Source organism: Camellia sinensis, chromosome 4 (genome assembly GCF_055761805.1).
Source record: "Camellia sinensis isolate YWXY chromosome 4, ASM5576180v1, whole genome shotgun sequence".
Classification (NCBI taxonomy): domain Eukaryota; kingdom Viridiplantae; phylum Streptophyta; class Magnoliopsida; order Ericales; family Theaceae; genus Camellia; species Camellia sinensis.
In genome coordinates, this window is record NC_138964.1 from 225,139,353 (window position 1) to 225,156,436 (window position 17,084).

The 17,084-nt window shown below is 36.8% G+C and overlaps 1 protein-coding gene across 26 annotated transcripts in view; it reads right to left on the reverse strand.

The window, feature by feature from the left end:
* Window positions 1-16,687, reverse strand: part of LOC114315996 (ARM repeat superfamily protein) — a 73,199-nt gene extending 56,512 nt beyond the window's left edge. For 20 of the 26 annotated variants that reach the window (XR_014328526.1, XR_014328524.1, XR_014328522.1 and 17 more), the window contains exons 1-7: window positions 16,258-16,687; window positions 11,526-11,624; window positions 11,051-11,272; window positions 10,775-10,894; window positions 10,419-10,502; window positions 10,275-10,334; window positions 2,150-2,278 (exon numbers count right to left, since the gene is read on the reverse strand). Coding sequence is in view for 21 of the 26 variants with exons in the window: in XM_082867766.1 (XP_082723892.1) it covers window positions 2,150-2,278; window positions 10,275-10,334; window positions 10,419-10,502; window positions 10,775-10,894; window positions 11,051-11,272; window positions 11,526-11,624; window positions 16,258-16,509 (966 nt within the window). In the remaining 5 variants the exon portion in view is untranslated. The remainder of the gene's footprint in view (window positions 1-2,149; window positions 2,279-10,274; window positions 10,335-10,418; window positions 10,503-10,774; window positions 10,895-11,050; window positions 11,273-11,525; window positions 11,625-16,257) is intronic. The other 6 variants (XM_082867756.1, XM_082867751.1, XM_082867762.1 and 3 more) reach the window with 4 other exon arrangements.
* Between the last annotated feature and the right edge of the window lie 397 nt (window positions 16,688-17,084).

The window sequence follows — 17,084 nt, forward strand, 5'->3', positions numbered from 1 at the left end:
GATATAGGTATTATTGTTGGTCAATCAATTGGAGACCTGGTACTCAATCAACAATAAGAACTTTTTGGAGTATTCAAAGGGGGTACTGCAGGCTGCACAACATGTACGAGCACCATCTAAGTGGAAAAATAAATTTCAATGAAATTTAGTTCAACCGACATGTACACGTCATGGAGATCCTTCTTTTCTATGTTCCTATATATTTGTATGTAACAAATGAGAGAGCAAATTGCAGATGGTCATAAGTGTTGTGAGCCTATTGTAGGCCCCCTAGGAATCATGGTAGGCACAAAGATGGCACAAGACCCCCAAAGGTGGAAAGGGTGACAGCTGAGGCAGCCTTGGAGAGGGAGAGAGAATGTGGCAGTGGAGGATGAGCCTTTGGGCACGCCAGGGAGATGGAAGCTACTCTCTAGTGTGCAAGGTTGTTAAAATTGGGATCTTGGGTGGGATCGGTAGGAGAGACTCGTGGACCGGATTGTAGAATGAGATCGAGGATTGTAAGTGTTGGAAATAAGATTATATTATCAAAGATATCAGAAGATATAGAAGATATCAGAATATATGAGATCTCATGATTTGTGCATATTATGATTCTTTTGTATCTTTAATTTATTTTAATTCCTTAACTAAAGGGATTTGATTGCATCTCACTTTATATATATGGTGTATCATGTAAACAAGAATATCAAGTTAAGTGAATGAAAGATGTAACCCCTTAGGGCTTTGTGTGTGTGGATGTAGGCCAACATTGGCTGAACCGCGTTAAACCTTTGTGTTCTTTCTTTTCTCTTTTATGTCTCTATTATTTCTCCATTTTCAACCTTATTGCCTTATTACAAAATTCAACTGTAAGATTCTATTTTCAATGCAAGATAAAGTGAAAATTTATTGATAATGATAATGTATGTTAAATAATTTAAAAATCATTAATGCAAAATGATCAAATTGATATAATGCATCTTGTATATTAACAAAAATTAGAGGAGACATTTGGAGGAGTTTATATGCAAAAAATTTATACACATACATACATATATAAGAAATAAATAATAAGAAAAAAATTTGGTAGGATCGGGTTGTAGTGCGATTATATGCAATTTTAAGACTAAGATCGTAGGCACTTTAATATCCTACAAAATTTAAGATATTAGTGCGATCTAGATAATTTGGTTCAATTGGGTTCGTTCAAAGGTAACATCCTACGATCCGGACCGGGATTTTGATAACTATGCTAGTGTGTAGAAAGCTTTCCTTGAGGTGTGTCTTATATGGAGGTGAAGACTTTTTATAGAAGAGTTGGACCATAAAGGCCAACTCATCCTTGACTTGGTCAAAGAGACTTCTCTCTCATCTCTAAGACTAATCAAAATGAAATCACCTGGGTAGGGAATTGGGCAACTTTAACAATCCCCTAAGTCTAGCCATAAATAGACAAGTCCCTGGTGATCCCACGTGGGGTGATAGGTTGCTCAAGCATCCCATAATCGAGGCACCAACCTTGGGGTGTTCCTAGGCCCTACTCTTGACCTAGGCAAATTGTGTAGCATCAGGGTATGAGTCTTGAGTCCAGTAGAGCGAGTATAGTTGTGGGCTCCATCCCTTTAGTGGTGCTGATGTGGCAAGTCGTAGAACCCATGTACCTACACATATATTGTACATAACTTGAATATTCCATCTAAAAATTTCTTTGAATATTCCGTCAAAAAAATTTCTTTCAAGTCACAATGATCAATATGTAGAATCTGAACACGTGCTTGTTGGTATTTGTGCAGGAACATCTACTTTTAATTTTGAATAATCCTATATGCACCAATTAGTGTACTAACTAGTGTACCAATTGATGATATGGCATAATTTAAGAGATTTTTGGTATTTGTAATGTGATTAATGAGTGAGGTCAATAATAATGTCGTAACTAGTGTTGATACACTAATTGGTGCATATAGCACCACCGTTTAATTTTAGAGAGTTCGAAAACATATTTATTGTGACCCTTCCCAAGCCTACAATGGTAGATTCCCAAGCCCTACAATAGTGGGAGCCTCATACATTGGGTTGTCCTTTTAGTTCAAAAACATATTTATTCTAACTCAAAAGGGATAAATACAGTGAAAGCTCATACTCAAATTAGAATTTAAATACTTACCGCCTGACCAATTTCTGACATCAAGCATGCAAGACCACCAATCACCTTCTCATCTCCATTAGTAAGAGCTGGTAAAAGAAGTACTTCTTTAAGAAATCCTACTCTGCATAACAAAACCTGTGGTAGCCCCTAAAGAAGCAATGACATCTTAGTAAGTAAAGTGAACTAGAAAATGCACAGTTACGTTTGTCTTTGCAGCTTAGTAAGTTATATTTCCAAAGAATATTTTAATTGTGAACCTATGTCCCTTTTTTGCATCATACAATTCTTTTTCTTCCAAAGAGAGGGACAGATAAGCATTTTATTGGACCCTATTCATAACACAACCCAGTTTCATGAGAGATTCTTGCGAAAATATCAACCTGACCAATAATTCAGGGACATTTCAAGTGATCTGCCATGGGTGTAACCAAACTTTTATGTTGATAAATACATACTTATATACAGAAAATACCCTCAAACCAACTATTAAATGCATAAATCAGGCCTCCTTATATGTTCATTAAAAGCCTCATTTGAGGTGCTTTCATTAAGGTGAAATTTTTTTTTCTACTTCCCTTGAAATACCTCCAATTATAGCCAGATCACCCCCTTGTGGTGGCGGCTCATTGCATTGCTAAAGCGTATGTCTTCAATACACATTATTAGGTTACCGGAAAAAACGAAATCAGCTTGTTTGATTAATTTTAACCATGTGGTTAAAAAAAAATCTCTAGTTACATACATGTCAAGACTTAGACATTCTTTACATGCCATGTTTGATAAAATTTGAATAAACTAAATATTGGAATAATAAACATAAGCCAATTAGTATAATGTTATTTATCAGCTAAATGGGTCCATGGATTTGAAAATCTATTGAAGGGCCCATGTGAGCTGATTTGCATTCAGTTGATCCTTTTATGCATGTAAAGATAGCATGCTATTACAACTCAAAGGGCTAGACTGCACACAAGACTAACCAAACTCCTAACAGGATTCTGAGTTGTTTTAACTCTTTCCCAAAGATTAAAAACTTGATCGCTTCTGACACCACCCATATAAGGCCATGTTGCTTCAAAAAGAGGAATAAGCGATGCCATGCAGAGCATATTAAACCTATCAAATAACTAAATGCAATCCCCCACTTTATGATTTAAACCCTTTGATTGCAACTGCGTTGATTTACGATCCCCCTCCCCCCTCCTAACTATTTTCTTCCACATTGAGTAGGATAATGAGAACAACCTGAAGCATGCTTGGTTAAAGCATACAAATACTAAGTCACACTCTTAACAGCTCAAAAAGAGATGGCTGCAACATAGGATAAGAGCAAGCAAAGATCTTGTGTTCAATTTTCATTGCATACTTGACCATTATAATACATGCACGTGTTTGATCTGCTTATTGTGGAGTTCGGACAGATGTGAGGAGGCATTTTGAGGATACAAATACTTAAGTTACACTCACTGTAATAGCTTAGAAATCCAAATCCTTCAATACTCACTCTTCAATCACCTTATTCAAAAAAGGTTCTTTTGCAAAAGGAATAGAGGAAGAAGAAAAGGTTAGACTAAAGAATCTCAAGATAAATCATTACAAAATACAAGAATGAATTCAAAAATCAGATATTGATGCATGCTCGCTTTTCATAATGATAATCAGAGCAATTAGGAACTAAAGAAATTATTTGCAATGTTCAGTTTTCAAGATTAACTTGAAAATATGGGCTTGTTCAGTAGGTGAGAATTCAAGCAAAGAATTAATTATTTTTTTTTTAAAAAAAAAGTCTGGTCATCTAATTAATAAAATTTCCAAGAATCATGCAGGTCAAAAAAAACCCCCAAGAATCACATTCCTACAAACATCCCAATTCCAATGAAATAAACAAGATTTAACTCCAACCCTAATCAGTAGAAATAACCTCTAGCCCATATTGGTTACATGAACATAAATTAGGACTTTCAGTTAAAAAGTTGTATCACCTACTTCACTAGGAAACCTAGTTCGGGAGCTAAGGCATAAAGTAAGAAGGGAAAAAGGCATCCCCTATTGACCAACTGTGGTTAGCCTTTACTCATTACTCTTTCATTCATCATTTAAACGCAAAAAATTAACACACAAGAACAATATAAAGCCAAAAAAAATCAAGTTGTTAATTTAAATTATACAAATAAAAAATAAATAACATCTAAATAGGAGCATCTTCAAATTAGTCAACTTCCCCAAAATTGTACTTTCAGAGAATAAAGTTTCCAAAAAATGGGTTCTCTACAAAAGGGAAACTTTCCCAAAAATAAGTTTTCAAACAAAAGATTCATGCAAGGAAATTTGTATGCAACAAGGAAAGTTCCCTAACTAAAAAATTTTTTAAACCGTGATGATTCCTAATCATATTTATACCGTCTCAAACTATGAATCTTCAATTAGTGCCCCTTCCAAAATTTCATGAATGCATGCATTTATTATTCTAAATTTCCTTATAACACCACTCATCAATCTCAACATTCTCATTTAAACTAAACCCATTTTTTGAACTTGTTTCTTCACCTCCCCACATTTGCAAAATACAACAAAACTAGCCTTGCAGTAATCCTGTAGAAATTTTTCTTTAACTTAGCAGTAATTGTACAATTACATAATACTCCTGGTGTATTCTTCCATTTCATCCATTATGCTCCAAGTTTATTGGCCATATCCTCCTGATGTATTCTTCTGTTACATTCATCATGCTCTAAATTTTTTAAGGCAAATCCTTGTAAGTTATAAAGTCACTACATCAACAGAAACTTAAAAAATAATGTAACTGTTAGAATAAAATATTATGTTTTTGGGTTATTATTTTGTAATTATTTTATGCCTTAGGGCTCTCTTGTAATTATTAACTTCATTAATATAAATAGGGGATGATAGCCTAATCATTCCCTAATCTTGGTATTCTCTAAAAATAACATGGTATTAGAGCCTAACCCTAAAACCTAAATTTCTCTACCCATACAGTACCCACCGGAACCACCACAAAGCCACCACACAGTCGTCACACCCTTAGGACTATCATCACTCGCCATCGTCACTCGTCGACGAAGCTCAGGTCAGGAGACCTGACGGCAGTGGCCGACTGGGCTGGGAGAGCCCTAGGCAGCCCCGACTGGGTGTGTCTGCCTCTGTAGTCATCGTAGCCCCGACTGGGTGCGTCTGTCTTTGATTGTCTGTCGTCTGTTCTTGTCGCGTCTTCGTGATGATGCATCGATGAGTTCTCTTTGTGACTTGGACGTTCTGTTTGTCGTCTGTATTCACCTCACCTCGTTTTTTCCTTTACTTTAATTTAAAACCAAACACACACAAAAATAAAAATTAAAAATTAAAAATTAAAAAAAAAAAAAGGTCGAAGAGTTTTTTAAGTCCTTAATTTTCTTAGTGGTCATTGTGTTTGTATTCCTCCACCTTCCGGGTTTGTGATTGGCACTAGTTTTGTTAAGGGTTTGGTAGTACAATATCTATGGCAGATTCCACCAGTGTGTCCACTACTTCTTCGACACCTAAGAGTGAGAGTTTCCCTATACCTACTACTATGACTAAGAACCCCAACCCTACCTCCCTATTTAATGGTCAGAACTATCTCGCGTGGTCGCAAAGTTTGACTATGTTTTTGAAGAGCAGAGGAAAGATGTGATATGTGAATGGCAGGATACAGGCACCTAACACAACTGACCCGGGTTATGACCAATGGGAAATTACCAACTCTTTGATTATAGGTTGGCTTATTCATTTGATGGTACCAGACATTGGCGAGGGCTACTTATCTATGGAGATTGCCCAGGATATTTGGGATGCTATGGCTACCACCTATTCCTGCAAAGAGAATTTCTCACAGGCATTTGAGTTGCGCAACCCTACTGAGAGCTCTGTTCAGAGAGAGCAGATGGTTCTTCAGTACTTCACTTTCCTCACCAATGGCTGGAAACACCTTGATCACTTGCAGAATTATAAGCCTGTTTGCACTGCTCATTCAGTCGGGTACCGAAAGTTCATTGCACAGGAAAGGGTCTTCAAGTTTCTGACCAGTCTCAATGTGGAGTATGATTCGGTTCGGAGTCGGGTTCTGAATATGGATACTCTTCCTTCACTTCAGGAAGCATTTGCCTATGTACAGAATGAGAAGAGTCACCGGTCTGCTATGATGTCCGCTATCTCTACTGACCGCTCAGCATTACTGTCTACCTATAGAGATGGCCTCAGCCTGACTTCCATCCCTCCGTCTGCCGCTAAGGAGTTTGTATTCTGTGATTACTATAAGAAGCCACGACATACTTGTGAGACGTGTTGGAAGCTTCATGGGACTCCATCCAGGGGTCAAGGTGATCGGTCTAGTTCTAGAGGAGATCGGTCAAGCCAATTCTAGAGGACGTGGCTCCTATCCACGGGCTCATCAGTCTAGTGTTGTTGATACACTTGATTATCCTTCTGCTTCCGTTGGCCAGGCTTCTGATGGTCTCTCTGACATGATTACTTATGAGCTTGAGGATGTTCTGCGTCACTTGCTAGACCGCCAGTCTTTTACTGCACTTAGTACATCTTCCTCGTCGTTTGCCCACTCAGGTAACTTAGCCTCTTCTCCTTGTGTTTTCCTATCTTATAAGTCTTTGCCCTGAATTATTGATTCTGGTGCCTCAGATCATGTCAGGCTCCATTGACCTTTTCTCTGCCTATAAGCCCTCTTCAGGTCAGGACAAAGTTAGGATTGCAAATGGTACTGCTTCTTTTATTTCTGGGAAAGGTTTAGTCCATGTCACTCCTACTTTACCCCTCTTCTGTTCTTCATGTTCCCAATTTTTTTGTTAACCTGCTATCCTTGAATCGTATTACAAAGGATTTGAATTGTAGTGTGACATTTTTTCCTGATCATTGTCTTTTTCAGGACCTTGTCATGAAGAGGATGGTTGGCAGCGGTAGTGCAGAAAATGGTCTCTACTTCCTGGATCAACTGGACAAGCTTGCTCATTCTTCCACCAGTCTTGGGCATCCTTCTTTTTATTTACTTAAGCATTTCTTTCCATCTGTTTTTTCAAACAATAATGTGTCTAAATTTTTCTTTGTGAGTTTTGTCAGCTTGAAAAACAACACAGAGCTTCTTTTGTTCCAATTTTAATAAAAGCTTAGTTCCTTTCTCATTAATACATTCTGATGTCTGGGGTCCATCTTGTGTTGTGTCTGTGAAAGGTCATCGCGATTTGTTACATTTATTGATGATTTTTCTTGTACTACTTGGGTGTATCTCATGAAAGACAAGAGTGAAATTTTCTCTGTGTTTTGCAATTTTCATAAGATGATTTGTACTCAGTTTGGAGCCACTGTCAAAATATTCCGTTCTGATAATGGAGTGAATACATAGATTTTGGGTTATAGCAATGTTTTTCTACTCATGGCATTATCCATCAGACCTCTTGCACCAATACCCCTCAACAAAATGGGGTGGCGGAACGCAAGAATCGCCATCTTCTTGACATGGCTCGGTGCATGTGTTTTTCTATGGGTGTGCTTCGGTCCTACTGGGGCGACATTGTTCTCACCGCTGCCCGTCTTATTAATCGTCTTCTTACCTAGATCTTGCAAAAACAAGCTCCTCTTCAAGTTCTCTTAAGTTCCCAGTCCTTAATTTCTATTCCTCCCAAAATATTTGGATGTGTCTGTTTTGTCCATGATCACTCTCTTACTTGTGGTAAGTTGGACCCTCACTCCTTCAAATGTGTTTTCCTTGGTTACTATCCTACTCAAAAAAGGCATAAGTGTTACCACCCTCCTTCTCATAAGTGGTTTGTGTCCATGAATGTCACATTCTTTAAGTCCCAGTTGTCCTCTCCGGTGTCACAGTCCTTTTTTCAGGGGGGGCCTTAGTATGAAGTGATTCCTGTGATTCTTATTGTGGAACCTGCTGTTCTTGCACCACCACCTCCTACCGAGGACTACAAAACCCAATATCACCAAGGATAGGGAAGGGCAAGTGTATGTCAGGGACAAAGACAGACAGAAAGTTAACTGGATACAAAAGACTACTTCGGCTCCTTCACTGTCATCTCCTGCTTCTGATGAGAATCCAGGTAATTTTGAATCTCTTGAGTCCATTGATCTTAACGTTCCTATTGCTAAGAGAAAGGGTGTAACATTTTGTACTCAACATCCTATCTCCAATTTTGTGTCCTCTCATTTGTCGTCCTCATATAGAGCGTTTGTGTCAAATATTTCCTCTTTTAGCATTCCTAACCATTTTCAGGATGCGCTTGCTACCTCTGAGTGAAAACTTTCCACAATTGGAAAATGAAAGCACTTAGAAAGAATGACACTTGAGAATTGACTGAGTTACCTAAGGGCAAACGATCTGTGGGATGCAAATGGATGTATACTGTGAAACACAAAGCGGATGGTTCTATTGAGCGTTACAAGGCTAGACTTGTGACAAAAGGGTTCACTTAGACATATGGTGTTGACTATCAGGAGATCTTTGCACCCGTAGCTAAGATAAAGTCAATCAGAGTTCTTCTCTCTCTAGCAGCTAAACTAGATTGGCCACTTCATCAATTTGATGTAAAGAATGCCTTTCTCCATGATGACCTCGAAGAAGAGGTATATATGGACATTCCTCCTGGTTTTGAGGATCATCAGACAGAAGGCAAAGTGTGTGGGCTTCGGAAGTCATTATATGGTCTCAAACAGTCTCCAAGGGCTTGATTTGAGAGATTCACTCAAGTTATACTTAAATATGGCTTCAAACAGAGTCAGGTAGATCACACATTGTTTGTGAAACATTCCTCACTTGGTAAGACTATAGCACTCATTGTTATGTAGATGACATAGTTCTTACGGGCGATGATAGTGAGGAAATTCCTCTGTTGAAGAAATATTTAGCCAGTGAGTTTGAAATCAAAGACTTGGGGAATTAAAGTTGCTCGCTCCAAGGATGGGATATTTATCTCACAGAGGAAGTATGTGCTTAATCTGTTGAAGGAAACTATGATGCTTGGCTGTAAGTCCTGTGACACTCCACTGAAACCTAATCAGAAATTTTGGAATGATGAAGGAGAAGCAGCTGTTGATAGGGAGAGCTATCAGCGATTAGTGGGTAAGCTCATTTACCTATCTCAATCCCATCCTGATCTTGCTGTTACTGTCAGTGTGGTTAGCCAGTTTATGCATACTCGTCATCAGATTCACTTCGAAGTTGTCATGAGAATTTTGAGGTACTTAAAGTCTGCTTCTGGTAAGGGTCTTTATTATTTAAAGTATGATCATCTTTGTATGGAAGCCTATACAGATGCTGACTGGGCTGGATCAGTGACTGTTAGGAGATCGACTTCAAGGTATTGCACCTTTGTTGGAGGCAACCTAGTTACTTGGAGGAGTAAGAAACAGAATGTTGTTGTTAGGTCAAGTGCAGAAGTTGAGTTTAGAGCCATGGCATAAGGGGTGTGTGAGCTCTTATAGATCAAGTTATTGTTGAGTGATCTAGGTATTGATCAAACGGACTCCATGCGGTTATACTGTGATAATAAGGCCGCTATCAACATTGCTCACAATCCGGCTCAACATGACAGGACAAATCATGTTGAGATTGATCACCACTTCATTAAGAAGAAACTCACCAGTGGCACAATATGTACTTCCTTTATACAGTCTGGTGAACAACTTGCTGACATCCTCACCAAGGGAGTTGGGAGTAAGCCATTTCATGACATCTTGGACAAGCTAGGCATGAGAGATATCTTCGCATCAACTTGAGGGGGAGTGTTAGAATAATATATTGTGTTTTTGGGTTATTATTTTGTAATTATTTTATGCCTTGGGGCTTCCTTGTAATTATTAACTTCATTAATATAAATAGGGGATGATAGCCTAATCATTCCCTAATCTTGGTATTCTCTAAAAATAACGGTAACACCACTTATGCATACGTACTAACTATGGTTGTTTATTGTGAGTTCAATCACTCCAATCTAGAACAGAACCCCCTCTACTTTAGTCTGTAGTAGCCTTGTATTCTTCTAAATGAAACCAGACTAACTGAAACGAAACCAGATATGATAGCTCTTAGATTGCAACAAATCAGGCCAACAAGTATGTATATTGTAGCTATTATATGACATATTCATACCTCATGTCGACTCACAAGCTCAACAAGAACTTCAATGGCTAGATCAAATGACAATGAAACCTAATTCATCACAAAGAACTAAATTGCATGAGCGAATCAATCAAGATACTTCAATCAACCAATGATAATAGTTAGAAAGATTACCTGCAAAGAGTTGAACACAAAATTAAGAAGTGGATGTGTTGGCAATGAGCTGGGGGGAATCTCTGAGAAGCACCCAGCTCGAACCTGAATGTAGGATGGCACGATTAAATGAGCATGAGACATGGAGACCTAACATATGTCAAAACTACAGCATTTATCATGCCAAGTATAGGTGGGGGGGTTTTGTTAAACGGTGCCTGGATACTTCAAATCAAAACTATTGGAGCATGACCAAAATATAAAATTCAAAAAATAACACCCAAAAAAAAAAGGTTCACAGTTCCCAGTATTAAAATAAATCTTTGCAAGTTATTCATCAGGAAAGGGCAATTGCACATTCTTAACAATTTTCTTACCCAACTCAATAAACAACGCAATATCTTTTTGTTCCTCTCATGCAGTTGAATGCCAGCATCAAGCCTTTTCTCAGATTGCTGCAGTAGAAACTCAAGAACCATAGGCGTGCGCAAAAGAAGCTGCTTTTAACATATGATACATTAACAGTTAATGAAGGCCAAATTTGCAATTTCTTTAAATGTATATAGAAGAAGAAGAAGAAGAAGAAGAAGAAGAAGAAGAAGATAAGGATGAGAAGGTATATAAATGTTTCAAATAATCAAAATGCCCTAAACCTCTCGGCCGTACTCGCCTCGGCGAGCTGGACTTATAATAGAATCAGTACTTTGATCCTCGACAACTTCAGGCAGGACAGTGAGCATCTCCAAAACAGCAATATTGCCATCATCCTGGCTTTGCAGATTCTCAAGACTGTAAAAAAGTTGCTCAATAGGTTTACTATGCTCGACAGCATGAAGTATAAGAGCAGAGAGTGCAAGACAGATTTGTGTTAAAAGCTGTCACAAAGATAAACCAACTTTCAGTCAAACACTTCTTTAAGTAACCCAAAACAAATACATAAATAAACACTTCATTCAAATGATAGATACAACACCAAAATAAAACAAAACAAACAAATAAAATAAAAACAAGAAGCATCAGCAAAATCTAACATTCAATAGAGCTTTTTGACAGAATATCCCAAAAATTGCATCTGTTTCAAGCATCAGAGCACCTGCAGATCCAATCAGGATAAAGAAGAGAAAGCACCTGTGAGGGTCCTGAACTAAATCTTTTAGCAGCTACAAGAAGAGCATTTAGCAAAGCATCTTTAGCTCCCAACTGCAAATAATATCCTTCATTTTGGATCTGTAAAATGGCAGAAAAAAATTGCAAATTTATTAATGTACACCTGAATAAACATGTGTGTACATCTGTCTGCAACAGGATGCCAAAATGGGGCAAGATGAAACTATTTGGTCAGAGCATAAAATAATAATTCTAAATACTTTGTCATGTGTGTGTCCAGATGCATCCAAAAAGAGAAAACTGTATGAAAGCTTGTCAACAACTTCTGTATTAATTCTATAGACTATTTTGAATGAAGGGTGTTGAATTCATCGGCTAAAATTATAAGTATAAAGAAATATCATTAAAGAGGCACCAAGGAAGTGCAACCCATATACAAAAGAAAACTGTATATGATCTATCCATCAAAAAAAACTATTCCAACATGTCTACAGAATCCAAAAATTGATTCAAGGAAGGATTGACTGTCCCCGAAAACCAACTATAGAAAAAGGTTCCTCCTTTCCATCAAAGGTTCTTCTATTTGGTTCAATCCAAACCAACCACATAACCACCAAAGGAACCAAACTCCAAGTTTTCTCCTCCTCCCCACCCTAGCCCCACCACAAGAATAAAGAAGTTCCTCCACCTTCTGAGAAAGCACCCATTCCACTTTGAACAAAATGTAAAATTAAGGACCACAAGTCATGCACCACCTCACAGTGAATAAGAAGATGACTTATTGTTTCTTCATCACACTTACACATGCAAAGCCAAATAACATGCACTTGCTCCGAATCAAATTATCAACCATAAAGATCTTACTACACACCTAACAAAGAAAGTGACTTTAGATGGGTCATTAGCACCCCAAACCCCTTTCCAAGGGAATAAAGACTCCCAATGGCCTGAAAGGGTAGAATAGTATGACTTCAAGCTAAACTGTCCAAAGGAGGCCCTCATCCATCAAAGAAAATCTCCTCCATCCCCAGTCTGAGTGGAATACAGACACCCAAGGACAACAACGAATCCATAAATTTTGTTTTTTTTTTTTTTGGGGGGGGGGGGGGTTAGCGAAAAAAATTAATGTTAGTGATTTCTTAATACTTATCTCAGTTATTTCATATAATTTTCTAGCTATATGATTAGGATCTAAGTACGTAATTTATTAAAATATCATTTTAAAACATTTTATTTGTTGATATTGTATGAATGCTCATTAGGGATGGCAATGGATAACCTACCCTGTGAGTATCCATGAAGACCCAACCCAAAAACATGGGTTTTCCCATTTTTTTTCTTATCCATTGGGTAGGGTAAGTGATATTCTTTAAATATCCACAAGGGATGGGTTGGGAATGGGTACCCACTAATTTCCCCATATGTTTTTTTTTTTTTTTTTTAAAGGATTCACAACCAAAACTAAATATACATTCAATCTTTTTTCTTTTTTTTATTTATTTATTTTTTCAGGTTCATAACCAACTTCTTTTTTTTTTTTTTTTTTTTTTTTAAGATCCACAACCAAAGCTAAATATACATCCAATCTTTTTTTTTATTATTTTTATTTTTATTTTTAAGGTTCACAACAATTTTTTTTTAATTTTTAAGATTCACAACCAAAGCTAAATATACATTCAATATTTTTTCTTTTGGTTTTTTTTTTTTAATTTTTAAGGTTCACAACAAAAGTTAAATATCATTCAATCTTTTTTCTTTTGTTTTTTTTTTTAATTTTTAAGATTCACAACAAAACCTAAATATACATTCAATCTGTTTTCTTTTTAGAGGTTTTGCCTATTTGACTATTTTAGTAAACTATTTTAATTTTTGCATTTAAGAAGATGGGTTGGATTTTTTGTTAGATTGATGTATTGAAAAATGTGTTTGAAATAATGTAGAGATAATAAATGACCAAAATGTCCCTATGTGTATTATCGTTGTTGTTGTGAGTTTCTCAAAAATTAAAAAGGCAAAAGCGTCATTTTACCCTTTGTCCGTTACAGCTGTGTATCATGTGGGAAGTCAGCAACAACACTTTTTGAATTTTTTTCTTGAAGAGGCTAAAGTGATCTATAAATTTCATTTCCAAACATTGCCATAATTAAATGCATAAATCACTTTTATCTTCATCATTTTGTAATTATTTTTTACTTTTGATTTTTTTGATATTCTCCAAAAAAAAAAAAAGAAAGAAAGAAAAAAGTGAGGTCTTAAAATTGTTTCAGTCAATTTTTTTTTTCTTTTATCAATAATTTAGTTTTTAAATAAAAAATAAAAAATTAGAAAGAGAGAACATGAGTGGAATGAGGCCGGCAGAGGTGGAAGAATAGGAGAGAGAGAGAGAGACTACATAGGCGTCATGCGTATTTTGACCTTTTTTGATATTTGAATTTTAAAAAAAATAAACACATTAATAAATTATTTAGCTTTTGTTGTCAACCTTAAAACAAAATAAAAAAAAATAAAAAAATAAGTTGTTAACATTAAATATATTAAAAAAGAAAGAAAAAAGATTGAATGTATATTTAGCTAAAAAGAAAAAAAAAAGAAAAAAAAAAGTTGTTAACATTAAATATATTAAAAAAGAAAGAAAAAAGATTGAAGCTATATTTAGCTTTTGTCGTGAACCTTAAAAAAAAAAAAAAAAAATGGAAGTTGTTAACATTAAATATATTAAAAAAGAAAGAAAAAAGACTAAAGATATATTTAGCTTTTGTTGTGAACCTTAAAAAAAAAAAAAAAAAAAAAAAAAAAAAAAAAAAAAAGTGGTTGTTAACATTAAATATAAAAAATAAAAATAAAATAAAAATGGGGATTAAAGTGGGTTGGGAAAAATCCAAACCCATTAAGAAATTGGGAGAATGGCATCCATGGGGAATAGGGAATGGGGAATGAGGAAAATTTATTATAGGGGAATGGGGATGGGGAATTAATATCCACCCCATTAACCCCCATTGCCATCCCTAATGCTCATGGGTAGAAATACTCATAAATTAAAAGAGTAATCGAAGAATTTTGAAAAAACCTAAGGGGCGCTGCCCCCCTTGGCTCACCCTTGGCATCATCCCCTACCCAAGGAGATTCATCAACTCCTCCATCTCCCAATCATTAACTCCCTCCACAATGCAATGTTACTATCAATATTAAGAAGAGACAGATTAGGTGAATGAGAGGACTTAAAATTAGGCTTAGCAAACTATTTATATTAAACAAGTATGACATTACATTGACATTAATACCCTCAACACTGCCCCTCAAACGGATTCGTATATATCATATGTACCTTGCTTGTTACAAATATACCTCCCCCGGGAGCCAACAAAGGTTTGATGAATAAATCTACCAACCCACATTCTATGACAACTTCTCTCTAATAAAATGACAATCAACCACAATTGGTTTCATTCTTTCATGAAGCACTTGATTGGATACAATGTGAACTACTGCCTTGTTATCACATAACATATTCGTAGAATGATGATGCTTAGACCCAAATTCTTCGAACATATGTTTCAACCAGATCAACTCACAAGTAGTATATGCCATAACTCTATATTTAGACTCAACACTCGATCGAGCAACCACTGTTTGTTTCTTAATTTTTCATGACACCAAGTTAACTCCAACAAATACACAATTGGCAAAAGTTGATCTTCTATCTAATGCAGATCCAACCCATCTGCACCAGTATAACCCTCAATCTAAGTGTGACCATGATTCTGGTATAGTAAACCACAGCCAGGTGCACTTTTGAGATATCTCAAAATACACACAATAGCATCCCAATGACATGTTCAAGCAGCATCCAAAAACTAATGGACCACACCTACTGCAAAGAAATGTTTAGTCCTGTAACATTTAAATAATTCAGCTTGCCAACCAACAATCGATTGAGCCCTGGACTAGATAACAACTCACCCTGATCTGCCGTCAATTTGGTGTTTGGGTCCATAGGAGAGATCAGAGAATGTTTTGGCAGATTCATTTAAATAGTGATCTTTCTGCTGAATTAGGGATGTTTTGGTGGGTTCACTTAAATGGCCTATCATATGGCCCTCACTCTAATGTCATACTACAAACCAATTTCCCCAGTAGAATCCCTGCGTTAAAGCTTGCAGAGTTGTGGAAAAAATTGAGAGACCTAGACAATAACTTTTAAAATAACAATGAGAGATTGAACTAAATTAAATTTGGGAGACCTATACAATAACTTTTGGAATAACAACGAGAGATTAAGCTAAATATCAATCAACCAAATTTAAGGAAAATCAGTCAAGAAGAAGGCTGAAAGTGGAGCATGAGATATAAATAACTGATTCCAAGGACTTTTTCCCCAAATAATCAATAGCGCCAGTTTGTGCGTAAATTTTATGGGAGTGAGGCTGCTGCAGGTATCAATCAAGCAAGCTCTAGTGAACTAGGTGTGGGACCATCCAGGTAAGCACGATAGCAAATGAAATGAACAAAGCTTCCACACATGTATCATAACCACAACACACCACAGCACAGAGCTTGTTTTGGTTTCTTCTTTCACGTGTGTCTAATTACACACACATTGTCCAAAATAGGCTGCAGCTTAATTGCCAAGCAACAAAGAGCGGAGTAAAATTGCGGAATATGTACACCCACCTACCTACCTACGTACCTAGGGAGAGAGGAGAGGGAGGAAAAGAAGAGATGCAAGGAGGAAGAAGGAGAGGGAGAGACGGACCTTTCGTTTAAGAATCTGAGCGGCGAAGAACTCGACTTCAAAATCGTTTAGGAAAGGTTGATGGTGATGGTGATGGTGATGGTGATGGTGATGGTGATGGTGATCGGAGGTAAGGATGGAGGTGGCTACCTCCCAAGCGGCGTCAGTCTGCTGAAACTGAACCAGCCATTGATTGGCAGCAACGCGGTTGCACGATTGAGAGTCGTGATTCAGGACACGAACCGCCTGAGCCACCTTGATTTGCAGCTCCATCCGTCCGTCTCTACAATTCTGTTCTCTAAGAAAGCAACGGACAGCAGACAATCATGGAAACGAAAACCACCAGAGCACGACGCCTGTAGATGATTGATTGATTCTTTATCTTTACAGCATCCTCCCTTGATCCGACGGCTCTTATTAGGGTCACGAATGTGGGAAAGCCTTGCAAACACTGCCTCTCGGAACACCATAAATTCAAGGGTAAATTACACTTACCTCCTTCAGGTTTAATGAAATTACAGAAACTCTCCTAAAATTTTTGAAATAACTTGAACCTTTCTTGAGGTTCAGTTTTTAATTGAGGTTCAGTTTTTAATTGCAGTGGCGTGCCCTAATGTTTAATGAAATGTATAAATCTCATAAAGTTTTTGAAATGACAGAAAACTCTCTTGAGATTTAATTTTTAATTATATTGACCTCCCTTGAGGATTAATAGAAACGACCCCGCTATGTAGCTCGAAAATGGAAAGCTCGAATGGCTCGAATTTTTTTTTTTTCTCCTTCGTTCTTTCTCTTCTTCCTTCCCTTTGGATTTGTTGAAAAACCTTTCTCTCTCTGTCCTTCTTTCT